Source organism: Pygocentrus nattereri, chromosome 19 (genome assembly GCF_015220715.1).
Source record: "Pygocentrus nattereri isolate fPygNat1 chromosome 19, fPygNat1.pri, whole genome shotgun sequence".
Classification (NCBI taxonomy): domain Eukaryota; kingdom Metazoa; phylum Chordata; class Actinopteri; order Characiformes; family Serrasalmidae; genus Pygocentrus; species Pygocentrus nattereri.
The window spans coordinates 22371839-22385603 of record NC_051229.1 but is presented as its reverse complement, the minus strand read 5'-3'; the positions used below and the strand labels follow the sequence as shown (position 1 = coordinate 22385603).

Sequence of the window (13765 nt, the reverse complement as noted above, 5' to 3'; positions counted from 1 at the left end):
AGTGAATATAAAACCACACTTTGCCTTGGTTACCCCTGGCAACAACTAGTATTTTTCATCAGTACTGCTGACTCAAAGTGCATATATTTATCTTGCCAATTTGTGTGTCTCAGGTACAGTGTCTTGGCCCACACATGATGTTTTTGTGACTCTTATAATTGTCATGTGTTACAGGTACAATGTTATGACCCAGAGGCGGACAGCTGGTTGCTAAGAGCCAGCGTTCCAGTCGCAAAGCGCAACATCACAGCTGTCTCGCTGAACAACCTGGTGTATGTGTGTGGAGGCTTGACCAAGAGCATCTACTGCTATGACCCAGCGCAGGACTTCTGGATGCCTGTGGTCAACACCTTCAGCAGACAGGTACTTCTCTGACCATGCTGGTCATCAGACAACTTTATAAGAACACAGCCTCTAGAACAGGGCATCTTGGGGTCTTTCCAGTTTTCCTTTACTATACAACCTGATGCAACCTGAAGGTGCTGATAATGAGTTCCATTACATGTATTAGAATGGATCTCAGAATAATGTTGAAAATAATATGTAGAACATATCTAGGGTTGTTCTGTGCCTAGATTCACGTTAGTATTGTGCTTATTTATTATTGTCTAGTTAAACCTGTGGAAATATCTGCAAATGGAAGTTTGGATCATGGATCTGGTGAATCTCTATATAAGTCTGTGCAGTATTCTATTTTACTAATGCGGAAGCAACATATCAAACAAAGAAAAAAGACTTGTATATGGAGACACTTGGTATTATACATCATATTATTAACACAGTAAGGTCAGTCCATGAACCAAGAGGGAGAACTTATTGCTTCTCTCCCTTTTGCCCAAGCCTTCATGTACCACTGCAATGCTACCAAGGTTGAATGGCATTGTCTGGCGCCCGTGTTGCTGGGCACTTGTGCTGGAGTGACAGAAAGACACTTTTTCTAATTACATTTACAGGTTTAAGTGTTGAAGTTTAGGAACACACCTATGCCATTTTAATAGTTTCTTGGGCATAACACACACACACACACACACACACACACACACACACACACACACACACACACACACACTTTCTAAACCGCTTATCCTTATGGGTCACAGGTCATTGGGCAGTAGGCAGGATCCACCCTGGACAGGTTGCCAATCCATCACAGGGCTTGGGCATAACAATAATACATAAACATATTCAACAGTTTATTATTTGACATCTGTGAATTTTTGTGTTTTATTTATGAATTTAGGGCTACTTTTAAAAGCATAGTTGTGTGAGGTATTATCACGTTAATTTGTGCTGCTATGTTTACTCATCATGATGTGTATGTTTATGTTCAGGAGTGCTGCGGTATGTCAGTGTGTAATGGAAAGATTTTCATCCTGGGTGGACGAGGAGAGAATGGTGAAGCCTCTGATAGCATTCTGTGCTATGACCCTGCCTCTGGCATCATCACAGGAGTGGCTGCTATGCCCCGCCCCATCTCCTACCATGGCTGCATCACCATACACCGCTTCAACGAGAAACTGCATCGGACCTGAGATCATAGCTATACAGTCAAGCACACAAGCAGCTGGCCGGTTTAAAAAAAACACTATTGGAACAATGAGCCTCACTATTCTTACTGATTTGACCACTTTTTGAAATAGTTTAGATTCCCATGTGCAGGTCAAGGTGATCTAACAGTCTTTTCAACTTTTTAAAGAGAGGATCTACACTTTCTGTTTTTCTGTCTGGTCTCTCTTTACCTCTGTTTTCATCTTTGTAGGGGTCCAAGCACTCAGTGCTGGAATTTTATATTTTCCTATGTAGACTCTGTCTCTCTTATTCAAATGTACAGCATACTTATGAAAACATGGATACCTGCCAGCCTGCTCGGACACCAGATGCATTCTTGTAATTCCACACATCATGCCATGCTTGGCTTATACAGTGCTTCCTTGGAATCGTGGGCTTCCACTGCATTAGCCAGAAACTGGGCTGACAACAACAGTCATGAATCAGCTGCCTTCCAGCAAACAATAAACCTGTGTTTTCCACCATTCTTTTAATGTTGGTGGTTGTTTCTTTTAGTTGTCATCTGATTACTCACTATTTGTCTATTATTTTACATATTGATAGTTGTCCTCATTTTTATCATATAGTTTGTTCTTTCTTATAATCAGTAATTGTGTAAAATCTTTTTATTTTCTATTTTTTCATTGTTGATCTTGTATTCTTTTAAATTATATTGGTAATTTGTTCTTTTTTCATATTACTTTTTGCAGTTTTCTTTTTATTATTAATGATATATTTTGCAGAATATAAAAGCAGTGTATAGCGTATAGTCTTTAGCCTGTAGATAAAGGTAGCCTACCTTAGACGTTTGACGTTGTGGTCAAAACATGCAATTACAAGTTTGTTATTCTAGCAGATGGACTCCGAATAGACAGCACAAAGCAGTGGACACACTGAACTGTGCTTGTGTCCGCACTCAGACTGACAAGACAGTTTTGAAACTGGTCAGTAACAAATCGAGAGCCTCTGTTGGTTTCTTCATAAATGTTATTGCTGTGAATTTTTCTTTTTTTTTTTTCTTTTCTCCGTTTCACTTTTATTTAAGTGTGCCAAGTGTGTAGCATGCACAACCATTGTGCCTTTCTGTTTTATTTAAAAGAAACAAAAAAAAAAAACAGAACCCCAGGCATGCACTTAATGTAAGGTTATTAAGTATGTTGTCATTAGTGCTATGATTTCTCAGTGTAAATAGATTTTCATTGATTTTTATTGTGTGTTAGTAGCCCATGTTAACCATTTTCTGTGTTGTAAATGTAAGTGGCTTTCCGTCACATGTGCCTCACTTACGTTTTGGTGACGCAAAATGCTTGATAAAGCGAGACTGCTCATCAAGAATGCAGTTGGGCTTTTTCAGACCCCTTTTCATCCAACCCAAACTCTATAATCCTAAGAAAACCTGGTCACAGTCAGGAAGATTTAATGTTTTTTTTTCCAACTTACCTGTTTATTTTTGTTTATATTCAGTTTACTGACATTGACACATGAAGATGCTTCACCTTCCAACATATATGTTCCAACAAAGATGCTGAAGTTCATCTTTTCAACCTGCCACATAATGTTTCCTTGTACTGAGAAAAGAACTAAAAACCTGTTGGCTTGAAACTCACTTCCAAAAGAAGCCAATGGGCTGGAGTACACGTTTAATGCAAATATAACCAAATATTTAGGAGGTTCGTATCTTCAGCATTTCAGGTGAGAAGACATTTGCCCCCAGGCCTCAATGAAAATTCAGTTCTAAAGATGCTGCTCTAGTCATAAGAAAACCCTGTCATGCCTTGACAATTCAGCATCTGGGAGGAGAAAAAAAAAACAGTTTTGTAGAATGACGCAGTGCCAGACGACTGTCGCCAAAAGCCAGTGGCGATTTGACTTATCTGAAGTAATCAGATAGACTTGAATAAGAATGCTGGCATGCAGTTCACAAGAACAGTTTCCCCCGAGCATATTTGTGCCCTATCTTTGCCATACATCTAAGTGTGCGTGTTCAGTGTCTTTGTTGCCTCAAAGGCCTATTATTGCTTTTTCTCATCAGTTGGCCTTGCCAGCAGTGTCATTTCTCAAGTTGGATGTAATGATTTCATACGTGACATTCTGAACAGCAGTTATGAATGGTTGTATACTAGTGATGCAACTGTGATTGCCAGAAATGTCTAATTGCCAATCGTGTGGCATTGTTAAAGATTTGCCAGGATTAGGTGTGAGCAATATAATGATACTGATTATTAACCTGATAAATAATGTCATATTATGTCACATTATGCTGTTCTGAGCATATTTTGGACACCGTACTTAAAGAATACTGTCTTGATTTGTCTTGTTTGATTGGATATAGTGCAGCACAGTGTGTGAACCACTGAACAAAAAAATATATTCATAGCATTGTAGTGTGTTTTCGCAATATCGTCCATGCTAAAGAAACATTGTGATTGGCAAGAGGGCATCTACTGCAATATCTGTACTGGAAATGCCATCATTGTGATATAAATTAACAAACAATATAATTTGCAGACCTAATGTATTAGATTTTTAAAATAAGGTCTGTAATACAGGAAAATTTGCTGCTTGCCTCTACAAACGCATGTAAAACTGTATAATGTACAATAACTCACTACGGGTTCAATGCAGCATATTATGTCATTGGTTACCAGAAGCAATACAGTACTTCAGCATTAAGGAGTGCGTTGTGAATGTGTCCACCTTTTAAATTGTCTTTTTTAATGTGGATACATATGGAGTGAGTGTCTGAGAAAATGAGCTGTTTGTTGTATTTTCATTTATTCAGCAATGCATTTCTGTATATTGCTTGCAGACCTATTAGTGAAGCCTCAATAAAGATTTTTTTTCTCCCCCAGTTAATGTGTTTATGGCCATTTGAATACCCATACAAGGTAGGCCATTAACCCTGGGGCCAAGCAAATGATAGCTTGGCAAAGGTATATTAGATAGCTGATGAGCTGTCATTACATCAGTGTGAATGGAGTTAATTCTGTTCTATATAAATGCATAACATGGATTCCATGGTAGCAGAAAGAACTCCACAGGAACTCAGCAATGCAGATGATAATTACAGTGGTGTTTTTTTCTTGGCTGCCTCAAATGGCTGCATTTTACTGTAAACTGTATGAAGCTCTACGCTTCCTCACAGATATTTACATATAGTGTATCAGTTAGACACATTCACAAAGACAGCTGGTTTAATGGTCAGCTAAAAATGAAAAATTCGTTATACAAAATCAACTGAATGTTATTAAGTGGCACCTTTAAATGAACAAGTACAGAGCAAATGTGATTTGACTATGAACCAGTCCAGGCTCATCCAGAATGTGCCCTAAAGGTGCTAACGCTGGTGGATTTCTGGGGAAAAAATGTGCACAAGTCTGAGGTACCCTGACAGTATACATTGGCACTGCCCAGCCCCGGGCCTAGAGAGCTGGTAGATTTCCAGGACCAGGATTGGGCAACCCTTGTGTACATTCTGTTTCAGCTTGAGTGAAGTAGCCTATGTTAAGCATAGATAAGCATGGATGTCTGGTCACTGCTCTGTTTCAGTAGTACCTCAAGGCTGAGTAGTGGGGAACCTCCCGTGCTTAAATTAGATTTTTGGAGTAGGGAGGACTAACTGTCAATCAAGAGTTTCATTCCAAAATGTTGGTTATCCATTGGTAACAACCATTGGTAAAGTAGCAGAGGAATGTTTCTCAACATATGATTGATTACCTTGTACAATAATTCTGATGTTTACCTGAAAAAAGTGGACTGAAAGCTCACTGTTAATAAAAGCCATTGGACAGATACTGAATTCCAATAGTAAATGGATTTGCTTCAGTCAAAGGTACTTGTAAATTAATTTAAATTCTGTATCTGTAAGCCTCTAAGTCTCTGTATCTGTAAGTCTCAGAGATGGGACTGGTCTCCTGAGGGAATAGTTTGCACTAGGTGTGTAGTGTGGTTAGGGTCCTCACTGACTCATGCCTGACTGCATACATTGGCACTTCTATGACTGTATACATGGGGTGGCCATAGCAACTTTAGGGGGTCCAAAGCCTATAAACCCCAAAAATATTTGTAATTATCAAAAATGATTCAGAAGTCAAGAGTTTCATTCCAAAATGCTGGTTACCCATTGGTAACAATTTTTGAGGTTTGGATGAGGTTTTGAAAAGGGTAACAGCTGACAGTGGAAAATACATTTTTATTCCTGTAATAAAGATGATACTAATCATAATATAGCATTGTTCTTTCTGAAAGTCAACTCTCAACAGCATTCATCATTCAAAAAAAAGCTTTAAAGTGGCCTATAACACATTTTGGACCTTAACACTTCACTTATTACCTTCTTATTTTATATTGTTGACATTGGATGAATGGGTAGCTCAAAAACATTTAATATATCCTTATGAACACAACTGTGTATAATATTCCCCTTTCTTTTCATTTTCCAAACTGTCCCTGCCAAAAGAAAAAAAAGGAAATTATGAAAATCTGATGCCAGGGAGCCAGTGCCACCCCTACAACCCTTCTGGCTCTGCTTCTGATTAAGCATGGATACCAAATGTACAAGCAAATGTAACTGAAACTGCTTTTTACAGTGTCCAGTGTTTGAACAGCTTTGCTAAAACATTCTCTCATTCTAACATTAACACTTTTAACATCAACATAGTTCATGTGTTTTTGTGAAATTCACGGACTGCCCAACACCTCATATTAGTTTTAAGTGAGTTTCAAGTCAGTGTTTTTTTTCTTATGCCCAGATAAATATATCGCAGTGTTTGTCCATGGTAATTTATGGTGCAGTACAGAAGCAGCAGATACATATTATGCTGAAATATTACTTTAACAGATCATATGTAGCTGTTTAACAGACTGTAGTAAATCAGTGCTGCCTCACATACACTTCCTTTAAATTGCAGCAATAGTTTTCCACCCACAACATAAGAAGCCTGACAATTATGAATGACATTCTGTGATGCTGTGTGGATTAGTAGGTAAACAGACATGTAGGACATGCCTTTATGGTGTGGGTGGGGGGAGATCTACAGAAGGCCAAGCTGTCAATTTACAGTGAGAGGCGCCAGCTTGTGTGCACCTTAAAAGGTAAAAACAACTTAAAACATGTTGATAATTCTGTGGAAGGGAGTAATTTGGGGGTGGGCTACAACAGAAGAAACAGCATTTTGAAGAGCCTGAGGCTGTTTATGTGTTCGTACATTACTGTCATCGCTTGATTTCCAGACAAGTACAAGTGAAGTACAAGTTTGTAGCCTCTTAAGCTGGTTCCAAAATGCACTTCATCATATTCCTCATAACTTTCACATTTCATAAGCTACATTCAAAAAGTGGGTATCATATGAGAGCTGTAACTGTCTTCTTTCCGGTCAAATAGATGGGTGATGTCATTTTAAACCCTTATAGTAAAAGAAGTGGAACTCACAATTTTGTTTTCTACTGAAGGTTGACCCATTTTTCCACAAATCTGGGCTATAAACTAGAAACAGATGGTCTCTTCAGTGAACTGCTCTGTATCAATTATTTTTATAAAATAATACCAAGAGCATAACAAAGGTTGTTATGAAGGTAAGCAGTGAATTGTAAGCATTTAGCAACGTGTATGATCATAAAATACACACACACACACACACACACACACACACACACACACACACACACACACATTTTCTATGCCGCTTCTCCCTCAGGGTCACGGGGGGGGTGTTGGGTTGCTGGAGCCTATCCCAGCTGTCATCGGGCGGAAGGCAGGATACATCCTGGACAGGTTGCCAGTTCTGATCATAAAACACATTTCTGTTCATTTGAGGGGAATATTTACAAAATAAATAAACAAATAAAAATGCCTTACGATTTTGGTCACGTAAATTCAGATGGACAAACCAAAATATACCCTGGAGAATAAGAGGTTTTAGGTTATTCATGTTTCAGGGGATATTGCTGAAAAGATTAGATATAAAATAATCCACAAGGAAAACTTAAAAAAAGTGAAATTGCTGGAACTTCCAAAACTAGAGTTTTAAAATTGGTTAAAAGCTATAAAGTGGGACTCATAACAACAATACAAGATCATCATCAGGTAAAAAGGATTTAAAATTTTACATCTTTTCACCTCCCCTCCTGCCTCATACAGGTTTTTCTGTCCATCCTTCCAAAAGACTGAGTCATAAACATCAGTGTTATGGGTCTGAATGGTTGTGTAGCTGTCAGGAAGCTGCTACTAAGAAAAGAAGAAATCAGGTGCTCTCAGAACAACATTACTGAATGTGTTTGGGATCACTCAGCTTGTGAGCAGATAACAGAACCTTGGACATGTGGAAAAATATCCCAGCGGATTTCCATGAAAAACTGAAAGCAAGTATACTGAAAAGAATGGAAGCTGTAATAAAAGCAGAGTGGCCACACTTTAGATAAGATTAAGTGACCCTTATTAGTCCCACAATGGGGAAATTTCACCTCCACATTTAACCCATATGTGCAGTGAAACACCACATACACACTAGTGAAAACACACACTAGGGGGCAGTGAGCACACTTGCCCAGTGTGGTGGGCAGCCTTATCCGCAGCGCCCGGGAAGCAGTTATGTGGGTTGGGTGCCTTGCTCAAGGACACAGACTGTAGGCTCAGAGGATCAAACCGATGACCTTCCAGTCGCAAGGCTGGTTCCCTAACCTCCAGCCCATGACTGCACTTAATATCATGTTTAGTTGAAAGGGCTTTGTGTAATTTTCTGTTACCTACATGTTTCCTGGTATTGAAAAATAAATAAGATAATCCTTAATTAGTCCCACAATGGGGGAAATTCACAGTGCTACAGCAGGAAAGAGATAGCAAGTCACTCAAGAAGAATTAACAAAAGGTAATTAACCTTATTAAAGTTACAAATAGTTACTTATTACTGTATAGACAGTATATATATATATATATATATACTATATATATATGTATATATATAATACTAAAGATAAAAAAAATATGAACTCTATCCTTCAGAAAATGAAGAATACAAATATTATAAAAGAAAAAGCAAAAACGTCTTTACACTACTAGAATACTTTACACATATTGCACACGGATTATTGATTATATTGAACACAGCTGTGGTGATGAACAGTTTACTTATTGTAGGTGTATGAGGTGTAACAGCTTAGGGGGCAGTTAGAACTAGGAACATATAACTTGTACTTAATGGCCATTTAAAAAATTAATTGGTGGTCTCTGACTTTTGCACAGTACTGTAGATTATCAAGACACTAGTCATGTAAGACACGTAGTTGTGCATGTTTTTAGCAATGGAACAGCCGTTGTGTTCCATGAGCAGGTGGCTGTGTGTGTTTGCATGTTAGCAGGTAAAGCAGACAATGTAAAGCCTCTCATGCAGGCACAGGTGTAGAAACAATGGGGGGAAGGGGGTTGTTAGCTGTGTGTGCGTGTGTGTGTACCCAACAACAGCCTTCTGGAAGCCTTCTCTGGTACAAGCACATCAACTGCTCCTGCCAGCCTGTCACATTAAAACTGCATCGAAGACAGTTACAACACTCATCACATTCCACCCCACCTCCACTCTCTTTCTGTGAAGCTGTCATCAATCCTCAGCGCTGTCACACATTTTTGATAGATCTCTGTTTGTATTCTCGTTCCAGAAAAAATGGGAAATGTAGGGAACAGTAGGTGACTGTGTAGTCTTGGAGCGATGTGTCTTTCTAGGAACTAAGAGGTAATGTGGAATTCATGTCATGCATAAATGCAAAAAAAAAAAAAAAAAAAAACGTGATGGGATTGGTTTGCCAAAGGTCAAAGGGACGCTATAAAAAAGGCAAACTGAAAAATATAGCCATTGCTCTATATTAATCCCCATGGTTTTGGAATGAGATGTCCAACAAGCTCTTGTAGGTGTGAGGGTCATGTGTCCACATAGTGCAGATTTTATTTTAAATCTCACCGACTTTCCAGTTACACCTGGCTGAGCAGCAAAAAATCTTGGTGTCGTAATTGATTCAGATTTATCATTCGAACAACACATAGGCAGCATCACTAGAACAGCTTTCTTACATCTTCGCAACACTGCCAAGATAAGAAATGCCTTATCCCTGCGTGATGCAGAAACACTAGTACATGCCTTTATTACTTCCAGGCTAGACTACTGTAACGCACTACTGTCAGGATGTACGAGCAGGAATCTAAGCAAACTTCAACTAGTCCAAAATGCCGCAGCCAGGGTGCTCACTAAAACTAGAAAATTTGATCATATTAGTCCAGTGCTATCATCACTTCATTGGCTGCCAGTTAAATTCCGTATTGATTATAAAATTATTTTATTGACATATAAAGCCCTACATGGGCTCGCTCCTGAGTACCTGCAAGACCTTATTTCCCATTACGAGCCATCACATCTATTCAGATCCCAGAGTGCTGGTTTATTAATAGTTCCTAGAATTCATAAGGCTGCAGCTGGGGGAAGAGTTTTTTCTTATAAAGCCCCCAAACTCTGGAATGATCTTCCAGAAACTGTTCGGGACTCAGACACAGTCTCAATCTTTAAGACTAGGCTGAAAACTCACTTGTTCAGTTTAGCTTTTGGTAGTTAATTGTTCCCCCTTAGATAAAGGCAGCAGATCCAGGGGTCCATGGGCACAGGGAATTATAGTAATACTGAGATGCTGGTGCTGTCATCCCACTGCTCACACGCGGTCACTCAGGTTTGTGGACGGTGGAGTGGAGGGATGCCAAACTGTTTCAGAGTGCTGCCGTGTCTGTGTGTCCTTCTGGTTCTCTCCTTTTAGTTAAGCTGTCCTAGTCAGATCTGCCGGAGTCATTAGCCACACTCTGTAAATGTTCACATTCCCTGTTTTACGTACAAATTACGTATGTAGTGTAGGTGGGTGAGGCATGAATTTTGGGGTTTGATTTGCAATCAGCAAGCCCCAGGCTGTTGGTGGATGGAGTTTCAATAGATACAATGCACCAGGCAGGAGTCATATCAAAATTGCCAACACTGATGGGCTGTCCAAGTGCCCAGTCTGGCAGGCAGGGTGAGCAGAGGGACCACCTAATCCACACGGAGTTTCAACAAAAGCAGAATTATGGCTGAGGTGGAGGGGCCTTGCTTTATGATAGAAAAGCTTCTAGACATGGTGTATCGGGTACACACCAAACCCCAATGCTACATGGTTGCTTTGGGACTATCTAGATTGGGACCCAACCGACGCTCCCCAGCCACAACAAGAACCTCTCCAGGTCCCCTGACATGATCCACAACAGTATCAGGAGAGAACCCACAGGCTGAGCCCTTGAAAAAGGGGCACTGGAATCATAGATGTTTCAAAGACTTTGTCTTGGTAAGCAGCAGCGTCACTCCTCTTGGAAGAAGTAAACGTTGTAAACATTGGAACATGTTGTGTAGGTACGGTCTTTAGGAGTATTAGCCACCGTTATCCAGGTTTGGTCCGGATTCATCACCCTCGCTAGGATTCTGTACCAGGATGCGGCTGTGACAGAGGTATACATACACAAACATAAAAGTGATATATTTTTCTCTCTTGTATTTTGGCTGCTGAGTCAATTTTAAATAAAACCAGAGGCACAAGTTGTGTACACTCCTTGTACACCCCCCAATCCAATAATATAGTGTTTAATACAGTGTCCGTATACTACAGAGTTGTCTACAGTAAAACGTAGAAGTATACTATGGTTTCTAGTGTAATAAAGTAGTGATTATTACCCTGCTGAAAAAAAAAGGTTTTAAGCCCACTGGTTTCAAATGGTCTTTTTTCGGCAAGGTATCTGTAGTTAGGTGCAGTACAAAGTAACGCTACAGTCCATGTTTTTACTATAGTATCTTCTGTAGTTATGTGTACTATCCTTTTAAGGTAGTTCTAACGTCTGTTGTTTTTTTATTGTCATCTGCTATATAAATTTCCATGCTGAAATCTAGCCTAGACTGTAGTTAAATTACAGCATGCAGCTTTATTAAAGTTAAAAAGGTTAAACAAACGGAGTCTTGTCAGAGACACCGTGAAGCTGTTCAGTGAATCACAGTAAATGTGCGAACTTCTATCACCATCTTCAGGAGATTGTCCGAAATCGCAAGGCCTAGTTCTGCCCATGTTTATGGTGTTAGCACAGATGGACTGATATCCAGTGTTAGCTTGGGCAGAAACAACCGTCAATACAAAACAAAATACTAACAATAAATTCTGTCTCCCGTGCACTGTCTCCTGCGAGGTCATGACTAAAAGAAACACATTCTTGGAACGACATTACAAGTAGTAAACGCTTCACTCTGAGCTTACTGAACCGGCTGGCAATCTAGCGTTAACTTTCTAAGCGCTTTAAGCACTTCGCTCAACTGGTTACTGTTTTCCAGCGGTGTGACAGGTATGTTCAGCTCAGCTCCTTGCTCTTATTGAAGTCCTTAGACCTCTGAGTGCAATTACAAATAGACTGCGCACAAGAGACGGTATTAAGCCTAAATTCTTCTCCAGTTATTTTGTTTTGGTTACGGAGTAGCGTGTTGAACGCTAGCGGCTTGCTAAGCTATAGGCCTCGGGACTTTACCGGGCTGTCCTGAGACGTGAGGCCGAAGTTTGCGCGTTGTTTTCGGCCTAAGGCACGGTCTAGGTCGCGCTGGGCACCAGAAGCTAAATCACGTTGCTAGCTAGAGGTTAAGCCATGAAACGAGCGTCGACTTTAGGCTGTTTTCTGAACGCGTAAATCACAGTTACTGTAAATGTTCGCAAGCTACGTGTACTGCGTTATGGTTTAATGGTGTGAATTCATCATTTGTGTTCACGTAGGTTAACACGCGCTATTTGCAGGATAACCGCAGCCGTTAGCTTAGCTTAAGCCTCAGAAGCTAAATACTTAACCTAGCTAACGTTAGTCACAACAATAATGCTCTCAAAACGCCTCATAACTTATACAAGTCAGTTTGCCCGCAGAGTTCTTGGCAGCTTGTATAGACGGGTTTCTCTGCGCCAATATGGATAATTTTTTATGTTTGTTTATTAAAATCTAATCTAACTTTTGAAACAAATCGGTGTATACAAAGTGTGTTGACGTTCAGATGAACAGAGCTGTTCTTCTTTGCACCTGTCTGTTTAAGACCTTTTAGATGAGCAGACATGTCTGGAGTTAAAAGGAAAATCGAAGACAAGGACCCAGACTACGAGGACATCACACAAGTGCAGGAGAGCAAGAGAAGCAAAGTTCTTGAACAGAATGGTAAGTCCGTTGAGTTTGCTTGCCTCTTATTAGAAAGAGTGGAAAAACTTGTTGGCTCCCACTGACTGGTAGTATTTTACTTTTATTTAGTGTTTTTTTTTTCTTCAGTCCACGTTGACACTTTAATACAATTACTAGACAGTGAAACTATATGTCTAATGAAGTGGTCTGCTTTTGTATATCAGCTCGTGATGCTACTGTACAGAAGATTGAAGCCATCATCAGAGACCAGTTTGCACTGGAGATGAAGAACAAAGAGCATGAGATCGAAGTGATCGGCCAGGTAATCCACTGCACTGCCTGTTCTAGTAATTGTCAGCCTAGGTCAGACCGGATCAGACCCCCTGATTTTGCCTGCCCTGGAAGTGAAAACCTCTCCATTCACTTCTGTGCATTTCAGTCCAAAAATAAAGGCCCATATGAGCTGTATGTTATGGCTCTGTCCTTTTCTAGAGAGTCTGGACTGTCTGTCATTCGATTCCCACATCTGTAAATCACTAAATGGCTTCAAAATATGCGTCTATCCTAAATAGTACAGAACATTTGAAGTAGAAGCTCCTCAATGATACAAGCATGGAGCGGGTTCAGTGCATAACAATAATAATAATAACAGTAATGATACATATTATTAGTATTATTTCAATAATTTGCATTGTTTAAAATAGTTTAATTCATTTAGATTGATCTGTTGTACACCATATGTTTAGTTAGGCTGTTTCGGTAATGTGTGTTTTCGCAAAGGTAACACATATTATAGCATGCTTGGGAATGTATAATATTGTGCAAAAGTCAGAGACCATCTTTCATTAATATCCATTCAAACATGTACAGCCATTGTGTTTATTTTCCAGCGAAAAAAGAAAAAAACAGGAAACATATATGCAACAGAAAATCACAAAAGAGCCTCAACTATTAAATATACCAGATTTTTCAGTACTCAGTGTGTCCATCACCCCACCATTTTTTTAAAGTAAATCTGCAAGAATA

The 13765-nt window shown here is 39.5% G+C and overlaps 2 protein-coding genes across 7 annotated transcripts in view; both read left to right on the top strand.

The window, feature by feature from the left end:
* Positions 1-4399, top strand: part of klhl24a (kelch-like family member 24a) — a 45535-nt gene extending 41136 nt beyond the window's left edge. The window contains exons 7-8 of the mRNA XM_017699191.2: positions 175-363; positions 1332-4399. Coding sequence (XP_017554680.2) covers positions 175-363; positions 1332-1532 — 390 coding nt within the window. The 3' untranslated portion in view covers positions 1533-4399. The remainder of the gene's footprint in view (positions 1-174; positions 364-1331) is intronic.
* A 6515-nt stretch (positions 4400-10914) lies between these two features.
* The window catches only part of yeats2 (YEATS domain containing 2), an 81861-nt gene continuing 79010 nt past the window's right edge, over positions 10915-13765 (top strand). For 3 of the 6 annotated variants that reach the window (XM_017699190.2, XM_037530956.1, XM_017699186.2), the window contains exons 1-3: positions 11653-11932; positions 12660-12778; positions 12964-13061. In XM_017699190.2, coding sequence (XP_017554679.1) covers positions 12679-12778; positions 12964-13061 — 198 coding nt within the window. In that variant the 5' untranslated portion in view covers positions 11653-11932; positions 12660-12678. Of the gene's footprint in view, positions 11055-11652; positions 11933-11993; positions 12015-12246; positions 12348-12659; positions 12779-12963; positions 13062-13765 lie in introns of those variants that run through there. The other 3 variants (XM_017699189.2, XM_017699188.2, XM_017699187.2) reach the window with 3 other exon arrangements.